The sequence below is a fragment of the Squalius cephalus genome, assembly GCF_949319135.1.
Source record: "Squalius cephalus genome assembly, chromosome: 21".
NCBI classification, from domain to species: Eukaryota; Metazoa; Chordata; class Actinopteri; order Cypriniformes; family Leuciscidae; genus Squalius; species Squalius cephalus.
Window position 1 is genome coordinate 1,156,587 of NC_137142.1, and position 20,767 is coordinate 1,177,353.

At 41.4% G+C, this 20,767-nt stretch overlaps 1 protein-coding gene across 1 annotated transcript; it reads left to right on the forward strand.

The window, feature by feature from the left end:
• Positions 1–8,331: 8,331 nt before the first annotated feature.
• On the forward strand, positions 8,332–10,799 carry LOC307149467 (trace amine-associated receptor 13c-like; the record flags this gene model as incomplete). Its single annotated transcript, XM_079855811.1, has 2 exons — positions 8,332–8,672; positions 9,761–10,799. 2 exons carry the CDS (start codon positions 8,332–8,334, stop codon positions 10,797–10,799), a joined length of 1,380 nt encoding a protein of 459 aa, XP_079711937.1.
• Positions 10,800–20,767: the final 9,968 nt, after the last annotated feature.

A 20,767-nucleotide genomic window follows, 5' to 3' on the forward strand; every position in this document is an offset into this window, starting at 1 on the left:
GACCATTAACATCACTGTTTGTATACTCCATCCCTCAAGACTCACTTAGAAGATTTGAGAGGCCTACTAGGCCTGAAGCAAGTCAGTGCTGTCAGCCAAATTCATACTGATGGGGACTCACCATCAGGGAGGCCTGGTTGGGCCTACTAGCTGATAGCCAGTCTATTCTGCTACAAACATATACTGTTGGGAACCATACTACACCAACACAAATATTAAGGCCACCCGCAGGAGGCCCAATAAGGCTAGCTACCTGGTCGCAGCTATAATGTATGTCCCACAAAGTTAGGACTCCGTTCTGAGGAGGCCTGTTTAACCCTCTGGGGTCTGGGGTGTTTTTGGGGTCCTTGAGATGTTCTGACATGCCCTGACATTTGTGCTTTTTTCAGTTGCTTATAAACATATCAATGGCAAAAAAAAAATACACTCTATTTAGCACAAACAGGACTACCATAATATTTGAGCCACATGTATGTACATGTTTTCATTTTTGAGAGAATAATGTTTATGCATGGTTATTGAAAAAACTAAAAATGAAAGTTTCTGAAATAAGGCCACAAAACACATACTAAATATATGTCAATAAGACTTCAAAATGATGTGAAAATCATCCTGCCTAATCATTCACATAAAACGATACATTGATTTAAGTTTTGCGAAACACTTTTAGTTTGGAAAGCCAATATGCGGATGGGGCGTAAACGATCATGCATATTTAGTAGTTCACACCTGATGAGACAATGCCCCTGCATACTTAATGAGCCATTCATTCAGGTGTGTCACCTATAGCTAACTTAAATATACAAGCTTCATAAAAATGATCATTCTAGAAGAAAATTTCAGATGGCATTTAGAGGCTTTTGCATCTGAACTCTTCATATATATACACACACACACATATATACTGTATATATATACACTACCAAATTGGTTCACAGTTGGAGGCATCGCAATTTTTTTTTTTTTTTTTTTTTTTTTTCACAAATTGTGCTTGCAAATTGTATAATATCCAAGGTAAACATGTCTTGTAATTGTGCAGTTAATTCTCATACTGTATTTTCAGTTTTGGAATATTTATCCTCTCCCCAAATTTGTCACTGATAAAACACAATACAAATTATTTAAAGAAAAAAATTATATTTACTTGTTTACATCTACCTTATAAATATATATTTTTTATTAAAAAGGTTACAATTACAACAACAATTCAAGTGTAATCTTTCTTTTTAAAAACTAAAGTATACAAAACGTATTATTTGATGACTTTATTTTTGATCATTTTTGATATTTTTCCTCATCTCAGTATAGCAATAGAGTTTGCTAAAAGCTGTTCATTCAATACTGCAGTATTTGAAAATCGATAATATTTTGTAAAATTACATTTATATTTGCATTTATGTCAAAACCTAGACACTTTATTTCAACATATTTCAGTCGATTTTTACTCATCTCAGTATAGCAATACAGTTTGCTAAAACATCATCATTCATTTACACACGCGATTTAAATTTAAACTGTCTTTTTGCGAGCTGTGGTAAACAGCGCGCATCTCTGCCGTTCATTCATTCATAAACAGAAACCCGATTCACGTGAGAAGGGAAAAAAACTTACTACTGTATTCCTCGGCTCGCTCCTCGATATACCCGCACTTCTGAAGTACATTTTTCATTATTATTATTCCTCACAGCGCTTCGAGACGGTGTAAACAAGTAGGCTACAATGATCTGATTCAACTTGTTTTCTCGAGCTGATATGGGGGCGTTCACAATTTGCACGGATTGCCTCAGTCATTTGCGTTTGAATAGCGCGCGCTCTACGAGGGCGGAGTCACATTACAAGTAATTAGATGAGATGAGAACGACTGACATCTCGCTATTTTCTTACAGATTACATGAACTGAGAATATTTGTTTTTTATATAAATTACTTCATTTAAAAGAAGAGAATTCAAGCTTCATGCCTGTGTGTCTGTATGCCTGTTTGACTGAGTATTCGCTGAGTTACAGTTCATTTTCGGACGCGTTTCAGAATGGACTACACTGACAGAGAGAAGGCAGAACTCGCTTCGTGTTTATTTTTCTTTATTTGGCAAAAAGCACAACACTTTGTTTTTATTGTGAGTATACACAAAAATAATACACATTTAACAGAATCGATTGATGTATGAAACTCCTTTGGAAAATCAAAGTCAACAGAGTATTTATGAGTTTCTTTTACACTGATAAAAAAAAGCGACCTGGTATCGCCGGCGATACCGCCGACCTCAGGGGGTTAAGGCCTACTACCCATCAGTGAGTCTACTGCCCAAACTACTAAGGCCAACCACCTGAGGTAAGTTGGCCTACAGCGCCCTCTTGGGTGCTACCCAGTCAAGGGGGCCTGCTGAGGCCTACTACCTAACAGCGCAGCCTTCGTTGGCAGATAAGCTGTTTACACAGCGCCTACAGAATCCTGGTTCCTAATCACATTCTCCATGGCAGTGTACTCAGCAAAAACACAGCACCCTTTAAGCAAGGGGAGTACAACATACACCACTCTGCCTCAACAGAGGCCCCAGAGTCAGGGGCCTACCATCTGTACGCATTTGTGTTAGTTCATGGCAATGCTCTGGCTTCACGGGAACGTACTTCAAAAACCAAAAAGAAGTGAAGGTGAGAACTTGGTGCGAGGTAGGATAATACAGAACTGAAAGTGAAGTACTCAGACCTACCCTGTATCACAGGGGAATACCACCACCTAACCCTGAGATTTAACAGTGTGCAGATTTAGCGGGCTGTCAGCGGCTCTAGAGGTGACAGAATTTTTTCTGAGCCCAGCCTAGGGGAGTGGGGCTTGCTTGTAAGCCAACCACTTACAACCCGACGCTCGAGCAGTAGCTCAGCGGGGTGAGGTGAGGTGAGGTGAGGTGAGCCTATTCTGGCGGCCCAAGTCCATATGCCAGTTCTGCACTGCGGGGTCAGACAGACAAAAACCCAGTCTCTTCGTGAGGTGAAAGACAGCCTAACCCTGCTCAAGAAAGACCCATTGTACCAGGGAGGCCTTATTGAGGCCTATCCCAGGGACTTTATAAATCATGCCTCTGCACCAAACTGCATTGGTCTTCTTGCCCCAGAACGCAGAAAAGGGCCCTGAGTGCAGACGAAGAGCCAGCAAGAACAGGCATCACCGATGGTCCTGGAGGCCAAGGTGGAGATGCAGTGACGAGTGTCCAAGGTGGAGCCAGGGTGCCAGAGGACTGAGGTGGAGCCAATGGGAAGGCGGAGCCAGACGGAGCCAGGCGGAGCCAAACAGAGCCGAAGGAGGGGAGAGACGGAGCACAGCGGATGGCTTGGAAGTTCATGGCTTAGGCAGAGTGACATCTGACCAAGGTGAAGCCGGAGGGATGAGGGAGCCTGGTGGAGCTGTAAGGATGATGGTGTTTGGTGAAGCAAAGGGAGGGAGAAGCCAAGGTAGGCAGGTTGACAGGCTGAGATGGAGTGACGGGATCATCGATTGGAGGCAAAGTCGGGGGATTCTCTTTACTGGGCGGAGCTGAAGACTGGAAAACCCAAGGCGCATCCATGCAGCATATTGGAGTAAACAAAGGAGGAGCGGAGGAGCTGAGGAGCTGATGGGAACCAGTGGAGGCAGGGCCAACAGGCTAGCTCACTTTGGATGAGGATGCAGGAGAGGGCGGTTGGGTGGGATATCTGGAGACACGGGAGACACAGGAGACTTGGAGCTTGGCAGAACCAGTGGGGACAGGAGAATAAGGGGAATATCATCTTCCAAATTTTAATACATTTTTGCAGAGGCCAGCTGCAGCTCACTCATGGCTGCGGGAGTGTGGGTGGGGCTTTCCTCCATGCCCTAGTACTCCACGAGCAGTCCCACTGCTCGGGCTCTGGAGCGATGGCTTGCTCAGTCCTCAACTCTTGACATCTTCATTGAGGCAGGCTCTCCTTCTACAGTGGGCTCTGGCATTCGCTCCTTGCGAGGCAACTGGCTGGGCTCTTTGTGTGCTCGTTCAAACTTGTGTGAGGAATATGAACAGCGAGTGGTCTGGAGAGTTCGTTAGGCACGCCAGTTGTAGAAATTTCCTGGTGTGGACCTCTTGAGATTGCTGCTCTTGTTCTATGCAGAGCAGCTGGATGGCCGGTAAATCCATATCTGTTATGGTCGGTTCTTCTGTCAAGTTTACGCTGGTCAAATAGCACAACGAAGGAGATATATTTAAATAGGCTTTAATAATCATCCAAAACCACTCATATCACAGGAATATGTTGGAGATTTATCAAGAGTTAAACGTGACGTGTAGCCAATCGGTGTCCCATACTTGGAATTTTTACTATGCATTTTACCCATCCAAGTGCACACACAGCAGTGAGTATTAAACACACAGCCAGAGAAGTGGGGAGCGATTGGGGGTTTGGTGTCTTACGGCACCTCAGTTATGGGTAATGCGAGCATTGTGCATTTACTCTCCCCACCTACATTTCCTGCCAGTAGTGAGACTCAAACCTGCAACCTTCGGGTTACAAGTCGGACTCTCTAACCACTAGACCACAAATGTATTAACATTATAACATTATAACCACAACATATCTTGACATTAAAGAGAACCGACAACCTAGAACTACCAAGGAACAAACTAAGAACAAAGGGTGAACAGAATCATATGTTTATATACAGTATTTTCCATGAGAAATCACATTTATACAACTGATTCAAATCATCAGTTTGTTACCAGAGAGCTGCTTGAACTGAACATGGTTTGTCAGATAAGGGAGACATACAAACTCTGCAGTATTGTGGCTCTCCAGGATCAGAGTTGAGAACCACTGATGTAATTGATATGCCTGGAACCTGGGGCCAGTTGCACAAGCTGTAAGTTACAACTTGCCCTAGTTGCAATGTTAAAGAGCACTAAATAACAACTTGCACACTACTAAATGTGTTTGTGTTGCATCATTAAACTTTATTGAAATATAACTCATGACTCAAACACATTGAAAACTTAAGCTAAATATTTATAATATCCTCTTACCATGAGTAATGGTTAAAATGATACAGCAGATTGATTTAATAGAATTGATAAGCTCATGTTTTACCTGTCAGACCGATGAGCTAAAACATTATAACCACCTGCCTAAAATGTTGTTGATCCTCTGGATAGTGCCGAAACAGCACTGACTCGCTGAGGGATAGACTCTACAAGACCCCGAATGTGTCCTGTTGTATCTGGCACCAAGACATTAGTAATAAATCCTTGTTCAAATAGTTCCTCAAACTATTCCCGAACAATGTGTGCAGTGTGGCAGAGTGCATTATCCTGCTGAAAGAGTCCACTTCCACCAGGGAACACCACTGTCATGAAAGGGTGTACCTGGTCCACAACAATGTTTAGATAGCATGTGTCATATTTACATCCACATGAATGACTGGAACAAGGGTTTTCCAGCAGAACATTTTCACAAAGGATCACACTCCCTTCACCGGCTTGTCGTCATCCCACTGTGCATTCTGGTGCCATCACTTCCCCAGGCAAAAGGCGCAAACGTACACAGCCAGGGACGGACTGACAATCTGTGCGTTCTGGAAAAGTCCAGAACGGCCGTCCAACCGAGGGCCGTCGGCACAAAAAAAAAATAAAAAAATAAAAAAGGCTAATAAAGCAATATGAACAGCCAACAGCAGGGGCACTAATACGATCACTTATATGCTACGTGTAAAAAACAACAACTGAGGAAGAAGAGTCGGCCTATAGCCACTGACAGAAAGTTAGTTTTATAAGGCTGCACTTTTAAATTTGCTTACATTATATTTGAATAGCAGTGGTCTCCAACGTGGTGCCTGTGAGTTGCCCGCTAAACACATTCTATAAATAGCCACAACTTGCCGTCGGGGTTCCAGACTTCGAATAAATAGTATAATTTTTGCGACCTTTTCAACTAAACGTTTCAATTTGAACTTTTGCCTCCACAAAATTACCCAACTCTCTTTGATTATACGCTGTCATTTGCGTTGCGTATGAGAAACATCAAATGGCAAACGCTCAAAAAGCGGAACAAAACTTGTTTGATCTGAGCAGCGCATTATTAGCTCGGCCCAAAAAACAGCGATCGCGGCCAAAGCACGTTACGCTGATCTCGATCACGCAAACATTATTACACAGAGCTGCGCGATCCACTGAGAAGCATTTAAATTCAGCGCAGAATTCTCTATCTCTATTATAAACCCACAAATGACTATGTGATTTAAGCTTGTAAAAAGCCAGATGAAATAGCGCTGATATTCTCAACATATTGACGCAAAAAACAAAACAAAAAAAAAACAGGCGAAACATTGTTCCAAGAACAAACCAGTTAGAAGACATTTCACACCAAAACTTATGAATTAACTTTAGTAAAACAAACCTTTTTTGGCAGAAATGTGCCTGTATTCATATTAAAAATGCTGTTATATTAATATAGTCATGTAAAATGTAGCCTAATGCAGTAATGTTTTGTTTAGAAGTTATGGCAGTTTATTTTTTTATTTTTTTATTTATTTTTTCATTAATATTTATACTAAATGTTTGGGCTACTGTTTTTGATAACACATACAATAGGTTTATAGAAAATCAACAAAAAATCAATAAATATTTTCATAATTTTTCAGGATTTTTTTTTTTTTTTAAACGCATGTAAGTCTGAACCAGAATATTAAGATATTTTATTATTTCCCATATGACGGCGAAAAGTAAAAAAGCTTCACCATGTTATGTATAATAAATATTGGAGTAAGAAATAAAAATTCCTTCTAGATTATTTTATCCCTTGAGGTAGCCCTCGCACACAAAAAGGTTGGACCCTGGTATATAGTAACTATATGTTTTATAATTACAAGTTTGTGTAATTTGGGGTTACTGTAGCCAGTGACATTTCATTATTTGTATTTTATGGCATTGTACATTTTTTGTTTTTATTTGAAGGCTGAGGCTTCATTAATAAATACAACCCCAATTATCATAATTGGTTTTGAGATGTTACTTGCTGTGAATACCTTGTCTGATAGGCTACAGTATTGTGGCATATATCAGGACATCCTGACTAGTGTCTGTCGCACACGGCTAGAGGCGAATGGCCGGATGATGGGCCTATTTGGGAGAAAGTCCAGGGCTGTTTTTTAGCCCCAGTCCGTCCCTGTACACAGCCATCCATGTGATGTAAAATAAAACATGACAACCTTCTTCTACTACTCCAAGGTCCAGTTCTGATGCTTCAAGTGCCCATTGTAGACTCTTTCGGTGGTAAACAAGGGTCATCAAAGGCACTCTGCTGCTACACAGCCCCATACGCAACAAGTGCAATGTATTGTGTGTTGTGACACATTCCTTCCATAACCATCATTAAAATGTTGTGTGACTGGTGCCACAGTAGTCCTTCTGTTGCCTCGGACCAGACAGTTTAGCCTTATTTGACCTTGTGAGCCTTGGGCACCCAATACCTTGTCACTGGTTTGCGTTTGTCCCTCCTCAGACCACTGTTGGTAAATTCTCACCACTGCTGACTGGGAGCAACCCACAGTCCTTGCCGTTTCAGAGATACTCTGACCCAGTCGCTTTGCCGTAACAAATAGGCCTTTGTCAAAGTTGCTCAGATCTTTATTCCTGCCCTTTTCTCCTGCACCCAACACGTTGATTATGAGAACTAATTGTTTGCAATCTAATCTACCCAGACCTTAATATGTGGCCTTGTTAGGAAATGATCAATGATATGTTTTAGCTCATATGTGTAATGGTTATGTTCTGTTTGTGGACTCACATGTGGTTTCCTTTTGTTCCTGTGTTTCCTTATCATGTTCTGTTCTGTTCCTGTTATCTTGGTTCTTGTTGCTAGTTTGTTGCCATGGCTACTCATTGGTTAACCCTCTGGGGTCTGAGGTGTTTTCTGGGTCCTGGAGGTGTTCTGACATGCTCTGACATTTGTGCTTATTTCTGTTACTTGTGACATTTTCATGGCTAAAGTCTGATTACACTGTATTCAGCACAAACTCTGCTACAACAATATGTCAGCAGCATGTTGTTTGTAGTTTTGAGATAATGATGTTTATGCATGGTTTGTGAAAAAACAAAAAGAAAATTTTCACTGAAATAAGGTCATGAAGCTTTATGCGAGGAGGCATGAATCATCATGAATATTGATGTGTTTAATACCTGAGAAAGACAAATACCCTCCCATAATGGCCCTATCAGGTGCTATCAGGCTGAAAGAGTCCACTTCCACCAGGGAACACCACTGTCATGAAAGGGTGTACCTGGTCCACAACAATGTTTAGATAGGTGGCATGTGTCATATTTACGTCCACATGAATGGCTGGAACAAGGGTTTTCCAGCAGAGCATGCCATCCAGTTCTCGAGCCTTGTCTTTGCTGGCTCCTTTAAGCCCTTCGAATCCTCCCTCATTGGCATCACCTAGCAACTCGGATCTGCCTGAGGCTTCCAGTTCGCAAGCTTCGCCAAAAGATGTCGTTCCCCTGGCTTTATCTCAATCCTCTGAGCCCCTCACTCCACCTTGGCCCATCGACCAGTCGACTCCACCTTGGCCCCTCTCCCCCTCGGCTCCACCTGGGATTGTCATCCTTATGGCTTTACCGGGGACCGTCATCCTTATAGCTTCACCGGGCCTCCTTATCCCTCCGGCTCTGCCTTGGTCCATCCATTTTCTCTTAATCCAGGGGTCTCCAGTCCTGCAAAGTTTAGCTCCAACCCCACATAAACACACCTGCTAATCAAGGTCTTACTAGGCAAATTAGAAACTACTAGGCAGGAGGGTTGAGGCAAGTTGGAGCTAAACTTTGTAGGACAGAGGCCCTCCAGGAGCAGCATTGTACACCCCTGTCTTAATCTAAGCATAGTTTAACCAAAGCTGTCAAAGGACAGATATTAGTTTATGAGGACAAATGATAAAACTAATATCTGTGGTCATAATTCAGTTTTGACTAAATGAGTTATTCTATTCTGCCTTTGCATAACAGTCTAATCATATTTCAAGGCTCCTTTCTTGAGATTATTTCCAGGGACATAAATTAGTGGTAGCCCTATACTGGAAATGAAAGCTTTAGCATAAGTTCTGTCGGGAAGACTCAATTACTACATCACCTATTGCCACTTCTATCCAATCATATTTTTATGCTCACTGTATAAAAGTTCGGTACTTACACATGTTTGAGTTCGCAGATACTGAAGCGACGATTACCCCCATCCTCCCCACCACCACCAGGATGGTCCTGTCCATACCTCCCGGGGGGGTCGGCTGCGCCCCTGCCTTCGTCTTCAGGCAGGAATTGCAGATCTGATACCCTCGGATTATGCACTACGGGCGGGGCCTACGCCAAATGACTTTTATATTATCAGCTTGCTGAGCTGTCAATAAATGTACGATTTATTGAAATAATTCTCCCGAGTCTTTCTGGTAGAAATGTGAAAATATCCAGATTCAATCTTTAATTTTTATTGTATGTTAGCATGGATATAATTTTGAGTGTAATGGAAGGCGATGGATTGGACTTATTGCTCTTACAGTAGTGCACTTGCCTGCTGTTTGTTAGAACAGATGCTGTCTTACATAGGCAGAATGTAAGAGTAAACTCGCTTTGTTAGATTTGCTAATCCACTATATTGTATAGATCAGATAGATCAGGTCTATGCATATTTAACTAGTGGGTGGATTTGAGAGGTTGTATTGTTGAATGGGGTGGTCGCTGTGCTTTCTGTGCCTATAAAACTGAGTCATGTCAGTGACAAGGACCAGGGGGCTAAACTGACAAGCATCCTCACACAGAATCTGAACAGGGGACTGACAAACATGGACAATCAAACAATCCAATACTGCTTTCCAAACAACAATTTGTCGTGTACCAGAAGTATCCGACCTGAAGCAGAGTACATCATTGTGTACATTTTCATCGCTGTAACATCAGTGTTCACCGTGTTTCTGAACCTGTTGGTGATCATCTCCATCTCGCACTTCAAGCAGCTCCACACTCCCACCAATGTGCTGATCTTCTCTCTGGCAGTGGCTGATCTGATCGCAGGACTGATTCTCATGCCAGTGCAGGGAATGAAACTGATTGAGCCATGCTGGTACTTTGGAGAAATATTTTGCTCAATATTTCCTCTTATTCTTTATGTTGTTGTCGTGGCATCTCTTGGTAATATGATTATTATTTCTGTGGATCGATACATTGCTGTGAATGACCCTTTGCGATATCCAATAAGAGTCAATAATAACAGAGCTGTTGTTTCAATTGTTGTAAACTGGTTATTCTCCTTCTTTTATTCGTTTTATCTGTTGTATGAGTTTTTACTGTATCCAGAGAGGAACCACACATGTATTGGAGAATGCATACTTGTTGTTACATTGGAAAATCTTCTAATAGATGCTTTTGTTTGTTTAGCGGCTCCTTGTTGCATAATTATTCCATTATATGTGAAAATCTGCTTTATAGCTAAACGGCAAGCTAAGCATTTAAATTCAGTCACAGAAAAAAAGGCCAAATCTGAAAAAAAGGCTGCAAGAACCTTAGGGATTGTAGTACTGGTTTATCTTCTTTTTTGGACACCGTACTACATAGTTACTCTTTCTTTTGGGCATGACGAAAATGACACTCTTATAATTGATGTAATGTATTGGATGTTATGCATGAATTCCTGTATGAATCCACTTATATATGCAATGTTTTATCAATGGTTTAGAGTGTCAGCAAAATACATTTTGACACTTAAAATATGTGAACCTTCATCGGCATACTTAAATCTGTTCCCAGAAGAGAAATGATCACTTACACTCTTGCATGAAGCACAATTGTAAATTCCGTCTGTCTATGAATGGAATAGTTAGGGTTCTTGTGTTAAGCACTTCCTTATCAAACATTAGATGACACCAGAATCTGTGCAACACCTATGTTTGTGAATAGTTCAAATATTCTGCCTATTATGTATAAATATTGAGAACATGAACATGTGTGAGTAACAGTGAGTAACATTTTTGCTCTCTTGAAGGCCTTAAAATGACTAAGTCAACTACACCATTATCTTTAAATACAAAGTAATCTTTTTTTTAAGAAAACAAGACAATGAAAAATATTTCAATTGAATTGTGGCCGCAATTTTTTCTGTTATAATGAGCTGAAATAAATATGTTCAGATATGTGCTTGTGTGATATGTTTGTGTAAAAACATATACAGTGTTGCCATCTTTGCCCTGTGTCTGAATTGAATGTTGTATGTGGTCATATTTCATAATGATAGGTTTATATATATATATATATAGTAAATTTCATGCACAATGGTAATACAGCACCGTTTACATTTGACTTATTAAAGATATAGATTTAAAAAAAAAACACTTTTATTTAAACTCTCTTTATTTAAGGTCTCTCTTCTCAACCTCCACTAGATATTTATCTGTGAAGTGAATTGAAGTGCATATCCAACAGTGACCTGAGAGTCTGAACATAAACATCATCATCATCATCATCATCATCAAATCAATATTTGTCTTTATCCTTTATCCAACACCGGTATGAGCTTTTTGTTTCTTTTTCTTCCTCTGGTTTGCTCACTGGAGGAATAAAGGATTAAAGAATTATGGAATAACTTTCTAGTGGCTCCCCGATAAACATACTATCTCTAATCGTATCCGACAAGTAATGACTGATACTAACTGTTGCATTTACAAAAATATATTTATACAATAATACTATATTAGCTGTACCTTCTCTTCGACTGTCATTTCTATCATATTCTCTCATTCTTTTTCCTCTCCTTTTCTTGCTCTGTTTCTCATCCTGTCCCCAAAAAGCTTGTTTCTGCCACGGAATAAAAAACACAAAAGGCAATTGTGACTTTTTATCTCACGATTCAGACTTTCTTCTTTTTTTTTTCATAAATGTGAGATGTAAACATGCAATTGTGAGAAATAAAGTCAGAATTGTGAGATATAAACAATTCTCAAAACCCAGAACAAAACCTATTGCGTTTCTTTAGTCTCAAGTCTTGCCCACATAAAAATCAGGCGTGTACACAATACGCACAACTTTAATGGCTTTATCAGATTATTCGAGAGATTATGCCCATTTCAGTGTGTTTGGAATTTTAAATGAACACCAACTATTTACTTGAAAATTCCTGAGAGAGATTTAAAAAAGAATGGCTTTTTGATTGTTTGGATTTATTTACAATACAACATAATCCAAAGATACACAACAAAGGACAAAAAAGCACATTATTGAACACACAGATCTAAAGACAGAGACTTGAACAGTCACATAACTTTGTGCCATTCATGAAACATTGTTACGAACTGCTCCGAGACACGAGGGTAGAGGATCCAAAAGCAGCTTTTATTAAAGGGGTTATCCAGAATCGTAATCCAACAAGCAGAGGGTCAAGCACAGGAAGACAATCCAAACAAACAAACAAACAAACAAACAAACAAACAAACCAGAACAAAACAGGCAGTGGTCAGAGGCACAAGAGTAGTCCATGAGACAGGCAAGAAATCCAAAAAACCAAGAGACAAGAAAACCAGGGAAAACACTCAGAAGTGCAGTGCAACAAAATACAAAACTTCACAGTGAGTGAATGATGGTATAAATAGGCTGAGACTAACATGGTGATGAGACACAGGTGAAAGCAATCAGTGATGATGAGTCCGGGCAGTGAGTTATGGGAAATGTAGTTTGTGAGGGAGTGATAATAGTCTGGTGTGGATTACCCTCTGGTGGCTCTCAAGGGCACTCCAGCTGGTGACCGTTACATAGCACCAGCACCAGGGTCAGATTGTACAGCACCTGTAATCCCATCCATAATCGTCCATCCCTTATTGCTACTCAGAGCCAACTCCTCCGCCAGTGTTTTCTGTGGCCCTCCACCAGTTTTCTGAATTTCACTCTTTATTTCTGTTTGCTGCAAACAATTGTTTGTGATAAAATGTTCACAAAAATAATAAAAGGTTGTGGTAAATACTCACCTTTTTGAAATATATTTTTATATTTTGTCTTTATCTGCTGTCAAGAACGTTTGGAGTTGGGGTTGCATCTAAAAATCAATGAATATTAATCTAGTAGGCCTATATATACATGCACATTTTTTATATATTATAAAAATAGGCTAAAATATATACATCATTTTACATGAATATAGAACACTGCTTTGGCAGCAGACCGTATTGAGCTTAAAATACATATTTAAATTCATCGTAATTCTGAATGATCATCTCTTGCTCCTCCGCGGAAAAATATATCGCTCTCGCTCTATCCATATCGAACGCGATTGGTTTTTCGGTGCCAACGTCACTTTGGTATGTGCACGCGCTCGTGGAGTAATCATAGCTTAAAGATCAAAGCCTGAGTTGACAGAGAAAGTTGATGAGCTGCATCATGGTACCAATAAAGCCTGATTCGACTCAAAACCAATCCTGTAACCCCGAGTTTGTTCAACTACCATCATGGTAGTTGAACAAACTCGGGGTTACAGGATTGGTTTTGAGTCGACCAAAACCAAACCGATGCGATCAGGCTTTATTGGTACCATGATGCAGCTCATCAACTTTCTCTGTCAACTCAGGTTTTGATCTTTAAGCTATGATTACTCCACGAGCGCGTGCACATACCAAAGTGACGTTGGCACCTAACAACCAATCGCGTTCGATATAGATAGAGCGAGAGAGATATATTTTTCCGCGGAGGAGCAAGAGATGATCATTCAGAATTACGATGAATTTAAATATGTATTTCAAGCTCGAAACAATACGGTCTGCTGCCAAAGAGAAGATTACTGTTGGAGAAAGATCGCTGATTGCGTTATATGTGTAAGTTAAACAAATACGTTGTATAGGCTATTCATGTAAAATGATGTAGGCCTATATATTTTAGCCTATTTTTATAATATATAAAAAATGTGCATGTACATACTAAGAAAGATTAATATTCATTGATTTTTAGATGCAACCCCAACTCCAAACGTTCTTGACAGCAGATAAAAACAACGTATAAAAATATAATTCAAAGTGGTGAGTATTTACCACAACCTTTTATTATTTCTGTGAACATTTTATCACAAACACTTGTTTGCAGCAAACAGAAAAAAAGAGTGAAATTCAGAATACACTGGCGGAGGAGTTGGCTGTGAGTAGGCAATAAGGGACGGCCGATTATGGATGGGATTACAGGTGCTGTACAATCTGACCCTGGTGCTGGCTCCTCTTAGCAAGTAACACTGGGTACATGTGCAATACATTACTACTTTTTTAAGTTTTAAATATGGCTGACTGTATGTTCTGCAGTAGAGGGAAATACAGTGTCCCTGTTGAAGCCAACACACATACACACACACAGTCTCCCACACAGAGGTCAGTATGCAGCAGACAGAACACCAAACATAACCTGCTTTACAACAGTTGTGCTTTACATTGGCCTACTTTTATTTATTAGGGTGGAGGAAAAGAAGACACTGTCTGTGTGTTCTGAGACAGTTGCTGATGTGAATGCACTGGGCTTTTTATTATGGCAAACATTTGAATATGTGGCTAAAAAAGGGACTTGCCCTTACACATCTCTTTTATTGTAGGATTTTTCACAACCTGCCACAGAACTGAAGCCTCTACCTCGATGGGCTTCAGAAGAAATGTGAACAAGGATTTAAAACCCTTGACAATAAATTACAGTCAGTCCTGTGTTTGTAGGAAGTTAAGGAACTTTTTGTGATTTGATTAGCCTCCAGAAAACTTGTAAAGATCATGTTTGTGGTGAAATTATGTTTCAGGTGGAAACAGACTCAGTCAGGGCCCTGTACAAAAGGAGCCTCAAACTAGACTTTCACTAAAGGAGCTGGACTGTGAGCTGAGGAGGCTCCAAATAAAAATTCACGAGTTCACACTTACAAATAAGTCAGATAGAATAAATGCGTATTTGGCGTGCTGTCCGAGGAGAGGGCTCCGGGCTCGGTATTTGGCCCGAACCCAGAGTACTCCCCCCGTATTCCTGGCTGTGAAAGAACAAGCCAAGAGTGAGGAGTCGGGGTGGTGGAGGGATGCTGAAAACTGTCAAGGAAGTTAGGTGAGTTGACAGAGTGAATATATATATATGCTTCCTCTCATGCTGATAGGGTAGACATGGTAATTGTTTGATGAGTTGATTGATTGATTGATTGCTTGATTATTTGAACGTGCTCCTCCCGAACTTTGTTAATAAAACATCATTTCACGAGTTCACACTTACAAATAAGTCAGATAGAATAAATGCGTATTTGGCGTGCTGTCCGAGGAGAGGGCTCCGGGCTCGGTATTTGGCCCGAACCCAGAGTACTCCCCCCAAAAGCTGCAAATAAATGCCGGACAGCCACCAGAATGATGTTGATGTTGATGACCCCCCAAAAACTTGCAGAGTGCAAAGCTTAAGGTATCAGAAGTGGGAAAGGGTTAGTCGCTGGAAGGCTTCTTGTAACATCGGATGGGAGTTGGTTGTCATGACGTTGGATGGTTGTGCCTCTCCGGTAGTAGGCTAGGGATGGTACGTAATGTACTTTTGCGGAAGAGAATGGTATAACCGCTGCAGTGTGATGGAGCAAGTGTGATGAGAATTAGTTCCTGCAGGAGCGGAGGAGATGACACTGCTGCGGCAGTGGATCAAACTTGATTTCGACTTGCTTTCCAACTATCTGATGCAGAAGGATGGAGAATTGAGTACTTGTGGGAACGGAAGAGGAAACACTGCTGCGGCAGTGAAAGCGAGTTGGATGGAGAAACGGAGCTCCTGCGGGAGCGGAGTAGATGACACTGCTGCGGCAGTGGACCAAACTTGCTTTTCAACTTGCTTTTAAATATCCAAAACAATTTGGACATAGAACTGAGCTCCTGGTGGAGTGGAGTAGATGACACTGCTGCCGCAGTGGAGCAAGTTTGGACGGAGTAACAGAGCTCCTGAGGGAGCGGAGTAGATGACACTGCTGCGGCAGTGGACCAAACTTGCTTTCAACTTGCTTTTAAATATCCAAAACAATTTTGGACATAGAACTGAGCTCCTGCGGGAGCGGAGTAGATGACACTGCTGCGGCAGTGGAGCAAGTTTGGATGGAGTAACGGAGCTCCTGCGGGAGCGGAGTAGCTGACACTGCTGTGGCAGTGGACCAAAGCTTGCTTTTAAATATCCAAAACAATTTTGGATATAGAACTGAGCTCCTGCAGGAGCGGAGTAGATGACACTGCTGCGGCAGTGGAGCAAGTTTGGATGGAGTAACGGAGCTCCTGCGGGAGCGGAGTAGCTGACACTGCTGCGGCAGTGGACCAAAGCTTGCTTTTAAATATCCAAAACAATTTTGGATATAGAACTGAGCTCCTGCGGGAGCGGAGTAGATGACACTGCTGCGGCAGTGGAGCAAGTTTGGACGGAGTAACGAAGTTCCAGAGGGAGCGGAGTAGCTGACACTGCTGCGGCAGTGGACCAAACTTGCTTTCTTAAATATCCAAACTATTTTGGATGGAGTAACGGAGCTGGCTGCGGGAGCGGACTAGATGACACTGCTGCAGCAGTGGACCAAACTTGCTTTCTTAAATATCCAATCTATTTTGGACGGAGTAACGGAGCTGGCTGCGGGAGCGGAGTAGATGACACTGCTGCGGCAGTAGAGCAAGTTTGGATGGAGTGACGGAACTTCTGCGGGAGTGGAGTAGGTTAGCTGTAGTAGACTTGGTTGACTTGCTTTTAACTGTCCGATGAGCCAGTTGGGTGGAGAATGGGCTCCTGTTGAAAGAGATGATGCTGCTGTTGTGGTGTTGGAAACAACTTGCTTTCAAACTGTGATCCAAAAGGTGAGTGGGACAGAGATCTGAGCTCCTGCTGGAGCGGAAAATAGCACTGCTGTTGCAGTAAAGCGAGTTAGGATGGGGAACGTGGCTCCTGCAGGAGTGGTGGTCTGTAGGGTTGGGTGTATGAGAAGTTGTCAAAGAATTAATGAGGGTTCGTTGGGCTTCTTTGATATGGAAGCGATTTGAGCAGATGTAACTCGAAAGCCTCCGCTGACCAGTGGCCAAGTGCTTGGATCTGCTGCTGAGAGAGGCCTTTTTTTTTTTTTTTTTTTTTTTTGGCAGCTGTTGCTGCGCCTATGCAAAATGAATGGCTGGAAAAGTGGTCTTCTGGGATGCCTGAATGGAGCAAAATTTGATCTGTCTTACTTTGCTTTATGGAGTAGGAGATGGTTTCATTGTCTAGCACTGATAGATCTGTGATTGTGGGGTGGACTTTTGGGTTAAAGCTGGAAGTGATGGTGAGTTCTGAGCATCTGAGGAAACTGAAAAAAGCCACTATGAACATTGCGTCCAGTGTGCGGGCAGTGTTGGTAGAGTGGTAGCCTTGGCGGAGGGTGGAGATGCATATAGTAAGTATGTCTAACGTTATTGGTTGTCTGGCAACTGGGCGAGTAGGTTGGGTTATGAGGTTAATTGCTCATGGAAGAGATGGGTTTTCATTTGTCTTTGAATGTTGCCAGGGATTCTGCATTCCGGATGAGGGTGGGGAGAGCATTCCACCAGCATGGAACTGTGAATGATAATGTTCTGGAAAGTGATTTTGTGTCTCTCTGTGATGGAACCACGAGACGTCCCTCGTTGATCGACCGTAGGCTTCTGGTAGGGATGTAGGCTTGTAGGAGTGAGTAAAAGTAGGAGGGAGCTGAGCCTGTGATAGATCTGTGAGCAAGCGTCAATGCCTTGAACTTGATGCGAGAGGTAGCCAGTGCAGAGAGATGAACAGAGGAGTGACGTGGGCCCTTTGGGCTCGTTGAAGACAAGACGAGCTGCAGCGTTCTGAATCCTTTGTAGATGTTTAGTTGCCAGTGTTGTGTGTAACGCGTTACAAAGTAACGCGTTACAAAGTAACGCGTTACAGTAACGTAACTACTTTTTCGGGTAAAAAGTAGTGTAACGCGTTACTACTAAAAATTTGGTAACGAAACGTAGTTCCTTTTTCAATTCGGCGCAACGTTACTTTTCCCATGGATATATTTGACAGCGACACTGCCTCAGCTGCGCGCGCTTGAGAGAAGAGAACTGTTGAGAACTGAAGAAAACGATTTAGTTTCATATTTATGTTTAAATTAAAAATAAAATAACAATTTTGTGTGGAGACATGATTTTTACCACTTATTAAGTTTGTTTTTGTAGAAAACCTGTATTTAAAGTGAATTTCGTTTTGTATTAATTGTATCTTAATTTGAATCAATGTTTTATCAATCAATTGCCTGAATTTAATAAGTAAATTAAAGAAAACTATTTAGTTTCATATTTATGTTTAAATAAAATAAATAAATAAATAATTTAATCTATGTTGATTATATGAAAAGTGAAAAGCATGAGTAAGATCATAATTTTGTGCAATATATCGGGAGATAAATGGAGTGGGCAGACATGATTTAGACCACTTTATTAAGTTTGTTTTTGTAGAAAGACTTTCTTTAAAACGAATTTCGTTGTGTATTAATTGTATCTTAATTTTAATCAATGTTTTACCAACCAATTAATTGCCTGAATTTAATAAATAAGTAAATATGGCATGCAAAATAATCATGACGGCACCAGCGCGTGAACTGGAGCTCGTCTCCATACTGTAAATGAACCGAAACTCAGATAAGCTATACTTGTCTCACAGACCTGAGAAATATATAGAAAGCTTGAATATGTGTACTTTTAAACAAAATATATTTTTTTCTCTCAAAATATATATTTTTTCTCCTACTCCCTTAGAGTGAGTCGTATGTCTGAAAACTAAGCTTATGTCTTCTATATCATTTTGTCCTATGCTATCAAGACGCGATTCGCACCGGTGTTAGAGAGCAGGAGCGCTTTATTGGCTGTTGCCGAAATTTAAAGTTCGGTGGATAGGGGGAGCGGAGCGGAGAGAAGTGGTGCGGCCGCGCTGCTCATCGCGGAGTGTCGCACTCTACCCCATGATGCAGAGCCGGCTGAGAATAAAAGTTGCCGCACACAGCAGCGCCAATGAGGACTTTTTTTCTTTCGAAATTGATACTATTTTTTATAATAAAGAGCACAAAATAATTACCTGTTATGTCCTCCATTGTATAACTTTATGTCTACATATTTAGGAACAGATATTGGGTTCTGCCCAAAGTCAAGCAACATAAAAGTAACGTAATAGTAACGAGTAACGTAAAAAGTTACTTTCCAAATGGGGTAACTAAGTAAAGTAACGGATTACTTTTTTAAAAAGTAACGAGTAACGAGCAAACACTAATTTTTAAAAGTAACTTCCCCAACACTGTTAGTTGCACATGATGGAGGTCCAGCTAGAAGAGCATTGCAGTTCTTGATGCTGTTGAGATAGGATATGAATGAAGTGATGGCGAGCAGAGAAATTGGGAAAAGGCAGGTTGTATGGGAAGTGGAAAGACTTATAAAGCTTCCATGCGGTTAAGTAGGATTGTAGGGTGCTGGGTGAAACGGCTTGAAGAATGGAATTAAGAGAGGCGTCAAGAAGTGGTTTCAATGGGTGGTTAATGTGGATATCAGCTCTGAAGTGAGGTACTGAGGTTGGGAATGGGTCCGTGTCTGGTGCCAGCAACCTGAATTTCTGGAAAGCAAAACGTGACCCGGGAACATGTTTTGCAGTTATGATGAACTGATCGCAGGCTGCAATCCAAATGAGGCATCTTAGGAGAGGCATTACTGCAGGGGAAATTTGAGCGGCCTTATTGATGCAATGCACGGATGCTTCGTTGTTGCAGTGTACTATGATGCTGTTAGAGGACCATTCTTTACCCCACAGGAAAGCTGCTTCCACTAAAGGATACAACTCGAACAGCGCTGAGGATGTTAATGACTGCGGTGAGTCTAACAGCTGGGCGGGCCATGTAAACTTGAACCAACGGCTTTGGTAGAATCCCCCGAAACCGATAGAGGGAGCTGCGTCGGTGTACAGTTGGATATCCACAGGGAGAGAAATCAGATTTTTTATAGAAAAAGGACAGGCCATTCAATTATTTAAGGAAGGTTAGACAGAAACTAAGCTCCTGCGGGAGCCAATGGTCACATCACTGCTGCGGCAGTGGAGAACATTAGCTAGAGAAACTGAGCTCCTGCAGGAGCGTGAGGAGACATCACTGCTGCGGCAGTGAAATCAATGTTAGCCAGAGAAACTGGACTCCAGTGGGAGCAGAATGGACTGCTGTGACAGTGAAGAAGTTTAACCAGAGGAACGGCAGAGACGGAGCTGCTGTGGGAGCGGAGGAGATGACACTGCTGTGGCAATGTGAGAAGCAAATGGGATCCTACGGGAAAGGTGGATATGGTGAGCTTGTAGGTTTAGAGTTTAGAGGGCAGCCTTGCAGGATTATGCACATCTGAAGTTTAAGTGGCCGAGCGAAGATAGTAGTTCGCGTTTAGGACAGTTTAAAATGTCTGAGAAGGTGGATGAAACCAGAAATATCCTTTGCAGTGCAGTGCAGCCTGGAAATTAACTGTATCCAAGTTAATGCCCAGAATTCAATGGATATGGCTAGACCCATGGTTTATCCTGGGTGACTGGAATCCAAAGCTCACCAGAACCGTGTGGGGCTGAGAGATCGATTGCTAAATTATTTTTATTTTATTTATTTTGAATGAATACATTAGAAGCCTAAATGGTTTATAACCTGATTTGATAACGCATCGATTTGATACTGTAGTTGTTGTTTGATAATCAAACAGCAAAGTACAATCTGATTTAGATGATCGTTTGTTCCTTTATCTGTTGC